Here is an 8,897-nt window from a genome sequence, read left to right as displayed (position 1 = left end):
GGGGGTTTGTGTGTGTTTTTTCTTTTTTTGTAGCGTAGCAAGTATTGATACTGTATATACAATTTGGGATCTTTTGAACGACTACTTGATTTTAGAAATTATATTTGGATGGTTGTTAGGAATTAGACCCGTTGATTTGTGTAAAGTGTGGAAGAAAATGATTGAATGTTTTTATTTCTTAGTTTGGTACAAAAGGGCGACTTAGGATTTTTTTTAGAGAAAATCTAGCTTGTTGAACCTATATTATTACTAAACAGTAAAAGTATGGGAGGTATATGTAATTTTTAAAACTTGAGAGGAGCTCTCTATAATTGTTAGAAACCTCAGGAGATGTTTGTGAAATTATCCCTTTTAAATAATGGTTTTGAGGACAATTAATTAAAAGAGACAAAAAATTAACATGAAAAAAAAGATTTGACCAAATATGAAATGATTTGACAAAAGTATCAATATTTTGAATTGCGTGTATAATATCAATATTTCTAGTTTTTTCTTTTGTCCTTTCTTTTTTTTTCATGACGAAAAAAAAGATTTGACCAAATAGGATTTGACAAAAGTATCAATATTTTGAATTGCGTGTATAATATCAATATTTCTAGTTTTTTCTTTTGTCCTTTCTTTTTTTTTTCATGACGAACAAATTATGATAATACTGCTGAAATTTTTTTATTTTTAATTAGATATATGAACAATATTTTATTTTTCTTTTGAAGTTGGATGACCTAAATTTGCATGCTAAGTAAAAATTATTTGTTTGCTAACCACTAGAGTCGGTCCAGTGTTTAGGGAAAGGCTCTTAGAATTCTCTTCGATATCAAATTCAAGGTTCGAATTTTATACTTAGAGATGAAAAAGATGTGGTCAGGGGTGGTAGGGTAAAAGAATAAAATAAAATAAAATAGAAAATACTTGTTTGCATAAATATTTGGTGCATGTTCTACCATTATTATTTTTCATGTTACATAAGTTGAATTTTTCAATATCTTGATGAAATTCCTCGATAAAGTTACATGCATCTTTTTTTGAAAAATGAATAGATGTACATTCTTAGAAGTTAAACTCTTTATATTATTTTGTGTGTTATTTCTATTAACAATGGAGTACAAATGATCCACAACATATAAATTTTTTCTATCTAACTGTTATTTTGGAGAATTGAATTTCATTGAATGAGATAATTGAGTTTTTTCTTTTATTTTATTTTCTTTTTTATTTTTTATGCAGGATCTGACATAAAGCACAAACGAACAAAGAATCTGTTATCCTGAAAGCACCTTGTTTTGGTATTAATAGCAATATTTTTGAAGATTTGAAAATTAATTAGCCTGTGACTAATCATGAATTTTTAGTGAAAATAGAATGCAAAGAGAAACATTAGGTTGGAGTGTTATATTTTGTTTATTGTGTTCATAATTCAAATTTTGTAAAGGACAATTTTTTCCTAACTATGACAATTATTGCTATTATTAAAATGCAATAAATCTAATTATTAGGGAGAAGAGTATTTTGGACAAATAGACAACTAAGACCAATACCTAGTTAGTCTTAATGCTTATTGTCATTAACTGTTATTTTCTTCTAAATCAAAAGATATGATATAATGAATTTTAATCATCATAAAAAATTAAAAAGAGTATGATATGAAACTTCAATCATCAATTAATAAAAGCATAATTAGAATAATAAAAACTAAGATCACTTATAGTTGCACTCCAAAATACTTATGGTACTTTTTATAGGGAGATGGGTACTTTGGACAAATAGAAAACTAAAACCAATTCCTGCTTAGTCTATAATGTTTATTGTTATCAACAATTATTTATTCTAAATCAATAGATATGATATAATGAGTTTTAATCATCACAAAAAATTAAAAGGGATATAGTACAAAATCTCAATCATCAATTAATAAGAGTATAATTGAAATAGCAAAAACTAAAATCACTCACACTTACATTATAAAGTACCAAGACTCGTGGTACCTTTTATATAGTCATGATAGTCACAATAATAAATCCCTCGGAGAGGTGAGAGTCGGCCTCTTTTAAATTAACCTCTACTTCTCAAATATTTTTTTTATTTTTTTTGTCAAACAGCAATATCTACTCTACTCCTACTTCTACTCGTATTCTAGTCATAAAATAGGAGACCCAACTGGACCAATTGAAGAATCGTGGAGGATTGAACCACTATCGAATCAGACAAATGCACAATGCATCCATATGAATTTTGAAAAAATCAAGTGAACTAAGAAAGCAATAGAAGGCAAGATTTGAATATTTAACCATCCACTTCATCAAAATTTAAAAGTATTTGATGATGGCACTTAAAGTCTTTGGTGGCCAACAGCTCAAATATCAAGGAAGTTGAAGTAGATCTGGCTAGTTATTTTGAACTAGGAGGGCTGATTGACTTTGCTTCATTTGTGATCGTGAATTCGTGATGTGAAAGTTGAGTGGGTTCCATTGTGGCTCTCATTGATTTTGGTACTAGCTTAGTTTAGGAGTTGTGATTTGACGAGAAAAAAAAGGAAAGTGACGGGAATGACATTTTCTCCAATGCCTAGGAGTCTTTGATGAGCAGAAAGGATGTAAAGTGTATGATTTTGACGGATGAGCTTCTACAGTCCTATTGCAATGGTTGTCAAAGTATTTGGGCGGAAGGCACAGGAAAAGTTAAGAATGCCAAATAAAATTTTTCTAAATGCTAATTTTGTGCGTTCAAATGTGTCTTGAACAAATTTTTATTATATAAATATATATATATCCAAAATCATTCTTTTTTTTCAACCATAACTCTCAAATAATATTAAAATCTTTTATCTTCTTTTCTTTTCTTTTATAACTTAACATTTCCCATCATTTCTTTTCTAACCTAAACTTACAAACTAGATGTTAGAATTCGGATTGTGTAGTCATAAGTATTATCCGTTCGATTCTTTGTCAAGATTAGTCCTTGTTGTAAAAGCCATTTTTTTTACAGACCTTACAAGGCACTTTCATGATTAACTGAGATACCAGAAATAGAATTATGAAAAAGTATAAGATTCCTGTTTTATGCTTCCTATTTCTGTTTGGATTTTCTTCCACCAGTTCTCTTATAGTTGGAACAGGTTTGGAAGACAGCAGAATGAATCAATAAAGTCCCTAATCCTTCTTGTTATGCATTTATAATATCGCACACATATTTTTAGGACAATCGTGTAAGCACAATACCTCTTCTGAAGTCAATGTCAATTTTTTTTTCATCTTTCATCTGTTTGCTGGACAAGTGGTCTTCGGCTTATGATTGCAGAACTATTCTTCTGTCAATCCAGAGTCTTTTAGGAGGTAAGGAATTTCTTAGTCGTTCTTCTTTTTTTCATTTTTCCTTTGCTTTTACTTGTAGATTCTAGTAATCTTTTTTCCACTTGTCATAAACATGCAGAACCCAATAATGAAAGCCCTCTCAACAGCTCTGCTGCTGCACTTTGGAAAAACCAGGAAGGTTAGCTTCCCGTTCTATCTGAACTTTGATGCCAAGCCTATGCATTGCTCTATTCTACAGATTGTTCAGTAAATCTTGTCACTAATTTCCTGCTAGAATAAGAAACTTTGTAGGGCTGGATGTTTGTCTGTCAAAGGTTGCTTATATCTTAGTTTGCAATCACATGATCCTTTAAAGGGTACTCAGTTTAAATGTTGGAGATCCCAAGAGACTGTGCCCATTAGAACTCAAAATAATCTCATTTGAAATTTCGTATTGGGACTACAGTATTTAATCTTTTGTTTCAAGTGTTGTTGTGGGACTAAATTAGCATTCTGAGCCTGTATTTTGCGAGGCACAAGCTAATTAATTAGTTTGACTACTTTCAGTTTCAAATTGAGTTTCTTACCTTGTATGTGGGTTCTGTAGCCCAAACATTCTTCAACACAGTAGTATTTACGTCCCTTATATGGAATGTGGTAGTCCCAAACAGAAGCTGCTCTCCAGGTCCATCATCTTTCGATTCAACGGTGATAATTCACATTCACATCATTGGGTCTGATGTTTCAATTTCTTTTTTTGCTCTAAATTTGTAGAAATCGGAGATGGCTGCAATGGAGACAAGCAGGGCAAAGGTGGTGGCTATAAATGCTGAGGTTCGACGCGTAAAGGCCAGATTAATGGAAGAGGTTCCTAAATTGCAGAAACTCGCCCAGAAGAAGGTGGATTCCCTTTTTTTCATATTTTCTAAAATTATGTTTCATATTTCATGATTTAAGATTATTTTGTTAGTTGTTCTTAATTGGTTTGCAATTGCAAAAACTGCAACTAAAACATGCGATGTTTCAGTTTTTTGCCTTCTGTTTCATTTTTATTTTTTGTGCTTTGTGAATAATCCATCTTGTACTAGTTATAATTTGAGAGAATTCTGATGTTGGAATTATTTTAATGGCCATGAACAGAAATTATTCTAAGGTTGACTATAATGTACCTCTGTGTGTGTGTGTGTGTGAGGTAGAAAGTTGAAATCATAGAGAAGTACTGAAATTGTTGAAGGAACTTAATGTTTTAGTCCCACTCAAATTGTCCGAGTCAGAAGGAAGGTCTGGATACACTGAAAAATCTGGCTCAAGATATGAATGAGGTTAGCATTTATCCATGTGTTTATGCTTGAGATGCTGCTGGGAATTTATTAATCTCATTCACCCACCACAGCCAAGTGTGCGATCCGGGTCGACCAACGGATTAGTCAGGGCAAAACCCTGGATACCGTGGCAGGCAACCAAAAAAAAAATCTCATTCATGATACCAATTTTTTTTTTTTTTTGTTTTGTTTCAGGAGCTTGATAGGCAAGTTCCCCTAATTGATGAAATTGATACTAAGGTTTGAAAAACGGGTACTTGGTTTTTTTGTTTTTTTCATGAAATTGCTGTTACAATGATTTTGAAGATTTTCATGGGATGTATTCTTTGGTATTTACAGGTGGACACGGCAACATCTGAGCTCAAAAACACGAACGTTGAACTGAACCACACGTGTAACTATGTTTGTATCTTTCAGTTTTTCAAAAACTAGTCGCGACCCGTGTAACGAATTAATTATTTAGAGCATGCTTTTGCATTTATGGATTTTGTATTGACTATTCTCCCGAAATTGTTCCAGATTAGGTCCGGTCAAAACATGCGTACCGACATCATTCTTTTATGCATTCTTCTCGGAATTGCTGCCAACTTGTGCAAGTGAGTTACTCAACCTTATCGTGAACGTGCTATGTTTCCCATGTGTTATGTTGGTTCTGTCTCATCGCATGGAGGCTATGAGCTGTTAGTGCCCATCGCATGAAGGGTACTTCTAAATAATGCTAACTTATCTCGTCCCTTATTAACCACTCACTGCTCTCCCCATTAACATCACTTTCTTCTGTTAGTTGCTGTGAAGTGAAAGAAAATTACTGTATACTGTCTTTAGCTATTAATTACTATGATTTTATACATGTAGAATACCAACAACTACATCAACACATTTTGTTTTTTCTGCATGAATTGCTATTGCAATCCACCTGAAATCTCAATGGAAAAAAAATCTTACTTTTAAAATTCATGGTATCATCATGACAAAATGCTGTTTTTATCTTTTGCAGTATACTAAGTAGTCAAAATGTTCTCATCTCTCTGATGATCTTCCAGTCTGGTACTTGCAGTCGCTTTGCTGGATTTCGACCATCTCTGACGCATTTCTCGTACCAACTTCAGTGAATCATGATGGTTTACTTTACAGCTTGAAGGGGCATTATCTACCAGTTAGATGTTAGTACTGGCTGTTACTTTTCTGTTAGATGTGAAAATATAGTAAATTTGATGATTAAAAATCGGGGATTAAAATCTGTGATGATTATCAAACTACTGTAAATCACCGGTCAAAACCCTTGAGCAGAATTTGCTTCCTCTTACAATGTTGGGAGAGTTGGTGCATGAATCTTCATTGAGCTTCAATATGTCTGACTTGGGGATACAGCTTCTTGTTACTTTGATCAGGTCTGTCTATTAAATTTGTAATCAAGGCAACTAAAGTACTTTCATTCACTGCATCTAGCTCTCTGTTTTTCTCTTTACGATATGAAAACTTTTCACCCGTATGTTTTGCTACCTCTCTCCCTCTCCCTCTTGTGATATATTGAGAACATGAAGTAATGTACTTTAGGGTCACATATATAGCTGATAGGAAGCGCTGCGTCCCTCCACATCAGTAAACTCCTGAATTATTTACTTTCTACATTGTTCTTCCATTTCATATTCAGAGCTACCAATAGTCGTGCCCATGTATAGATCAACTTGGCTTTCAGGTTGAAATTACATTGGCAAAGCTGAGCGAAGGAAAAAGAGTTAGCAGGCTCGGCAATTAGTTGCATTTGAATGTACTGTGCTGAATAACTGAGTCGAGTCTACAACGTAAATGTCAAAGTTTGCAACATAATATACAACTTAAAAATGGAAATGAAAGACGCCATAGGCAAGCAAACTATAGGCTAGCAAACAGAAAAAAAAATAATAAAAGCACACATTATTTATTAAGTTCACAAATACTAGAAAAGGGGTAATGGCATTAACACCATCCATCGGTACACAAAGACTGATGCTTCAAGCATCATACTGACTACAGTATCATCTATGTGCTGAGAGTTTTGGCGAATTCGGTTGAAGAATGAACTTCAGAGGAAGCTTGCCATTTACGGCAGCAATTTTGCCGCAAATGCAGACACATCAAGCTCCTGTAAAGTCATCATAGCACTAGATAAATTGAGCTTGAACATATCTCCATGAGATTGTTGTTGATTATAGAAGCTTGCACCATTCACATTACCAGCTAGGAAAAACTCATTCTTGTTCAGATTAGTCATGGCTTTCTCGGATGGAGGGATGTTCCCATATCCAATTTCTTCAATAGGTTTTCCCTGCTGATTCAAAGAACTTGGAAAGAAAGAATTTGTCACTTGATTCTCCTTGATTGTTCCATGTTCATATACTGTCTTGCAGTTCTGGGAAATGTTGCTGCTGCAAGAGGTTGCTCTTGTATTTGTCTCAATACGAGGCAAATCTTGAGTAGCAAGCAGTTTTGCCAACAGGTGACAATCTTTTGATAGGAAATAGCTCGAGCAGATATCTAAGGCGTTTTTTGCTGCGTATGCTGAGTGGAGTTCCTTGAGGTTTGGGGTGTCCTCCGTCACCTTGATGGGACTATGAGGAACTTCCCATGAATTCTTTGACATGTTGCCTTTTTGTCTAATCCGGCATAGGACCCAGTCATCCAACTGCATAAGAGATGGGCCAAAATTTAGCCACAGTTGATTTCATTGATGAAAATGATCCTCTTGTATGTATCAAAAGTTGTTTAAAGTCGAAACATAAACTATTGTGTCCAACCGCGTTTCAGGGCTTAAAAGGGAGAAGGCTATACTTTTACAAAACTAAAATAGTAAACAAACCCTATAGTTTTCTGGCTCTTGGCGTTGCTTCTACAATAATTGTAGCCTTTTTCATGAATCATGATATGGAGAACACAGTTATCGTCTAGTTCTCATGCATTAACAATAGGCAATATGAATGAGCAGATCAATGTATTTAGCCAATTACTTACCCTCATGGACCCTTTAGACCTTGATGGCCTTTTATGGGTGTCAGGAAGTCGGTACTCGATCATGATCCAGTCCGTCTTGACTCCGTTCGGAGGTTTTCCGATGTAGAAGACAAGAGCTTTCTTGACTCCTATTCTTGCTCCAGAGCAACTGAGAATAGGTTTGTCAGTTCCGGTAGCCTTCCAATATCCTGAAGCTGCCGTCCTGTTAGGCCGTGCACCATTTGGGTACTTCCGGTCCCTCGGGCTGAAGAAGTACCATTCTTCCTCTCCAAACAATGCCTTCTCTGTTCATTCCAAATATAAAAGTGAGTCACGATCACTCAATAAAACTACTACATGGACATAAATTTTACAAATACATAACAAGTAGATAAGTTGGAGAACAAACTTGGCAAGTCCCAAGGATTATAGCTATAAAGCTCGATTTCACCTACAACAGCAGCTGGCAGTGGACGAGAATTCACTTTGTTGTGGAGATAATAAACGATGAGCTCTTCGTCAGAAGGATAGAATCTGACTCCAGGAGGAAACTGGAAGCTAGAAATGGGTTGTGTCTCCATTGGAACAAGTCCCTGGATCCTATTCGCCTGGTGATCAGCAGGCTGGCTACAAAGTACAAAGAGTGGTGAAGTGTACATGTGTGTGTGTGTGTATATATATATCCCCTGGAGAAACTTTCTATCTATGTTGTGGCAACAATTCTAAGCTTTATAACGCGTAGTACATAAGTTCATGCAGATGGGGACGTTCCTTTTTAAACAGGAAGCGACGAGAGGGATATACAGGAGCATCCAAGATTTGGAGGAATATATACAAGTCGGACCAATACAACCAGCTTTTGTTTCTCTGCATTTGTTATTGGGATCATGCTTCATGCGCAGCAACGTGTGAACATGCTAATTTTTATTTTGTTTTACGAAAATAAGGTTGAAACAAACCTTGTGATTCTGAAAATTAGAGACTACTTTTAGGTATTGGTTTTTCTCTATTTATCATTATTCTATCTCCTTGTCTCTAGTTCTCCATATTTTAAGGATTTTCAATCCCTAATTTTTAGACATTATCTCTAATCTTTAAAATCCCAAGCGTTACCGAGAAATTGAATTAAATGTCACTGATACTACTATACAAAATCACTTTAATTAAATTGAATTCGTTGGATTAGCTTTCTCCTAATCCATTTAAACATTCCTACTGTACCCATTTACCTTCCTGGAAGCATGTAGTCATTAATGAACTCATTGAAATTGTTAATGACTAGAAGTTAGAATGTTGGTTTGGAATCATAGAGAGTTGT

General features: G+C 34.6%; 1 protein-coding gene across 1 annotated transcript; it reads right to left on the bottom strand.

The window, feature by feature from the left end:
* Nucleotides 1–6,525: 6,525 nt before the first annotated feature.
* On the bottom strand, nucleotides 6,526–8,247 carry LOC113689647 (NAC domain-containing protein JA2-like). The gene is made up of 3 exons (XM_027207393.2): nucleotides 7,989–8,247; nucleotides 7,601–7,884; nucleotides 6,526–7,274 (listed from the first exon to the last, which is right to left on the bottom strand). The coding sequence occupies exons 1-3, from the start codon at nucleotides 8,236–8,238 to the stop codon at nucleotides 6,693–6,695; spliced, it is 1,116 nt and encodes a 371-aa protein (XP_027063194.1). The 5' UTR covers nucleotides 8,239–8,247; the 3' UTR covers nucleotides 6,526–6,692.
* Nucleotides 8,248–8,897: the final 650 nt, after the last annotated feature.

This window comes from Coffea arabica, chromosome 1e (assembly GCF_036785885.1).
Source record: "Coffea arabica cultivar ET-39 chromosome 1e, Coffea Arabica ET-39 HiFi, whole genome shotgun sequence".
In the NCBI taxonomy this organism is placed as follows: Eukaryota; Viridiplantae; Streptophyta; class Magnoliopsida; order Gentianales; family Rubiaceae; genus Coffea; species Coffea arabica.
Note: the sequence above shows the minus strand (reverse complement) of the source record. Positions and strands in the feature narration are given on the sequence as shown.

Excerpts from the sequence above, each read along its gene's own strand:
- LOC113689647 (XM_027207393.2), bottom strand. The coding sequence starts at position 8,238 with ATGTACACTTCACCACTCTTTGTACTTTGTAGCCAGCCTGCTGATCAC. Across the intron at positions 7,885-7,988 it reads TAATCCTTGGGACTTGCCAA|AGAAGGCATTGTTTGGAGAG; the intron begins GTTTGTTCTCCA and ends TGGAATGAACAG. Across the intron at positions 7,275-7,600 it reads GGTCTAAAGGGTCCATGAGG|TTGGATGACTGGGTCCTATG; the intron begins GTAAGTAATTGG and ends TCTCTTATGCAG.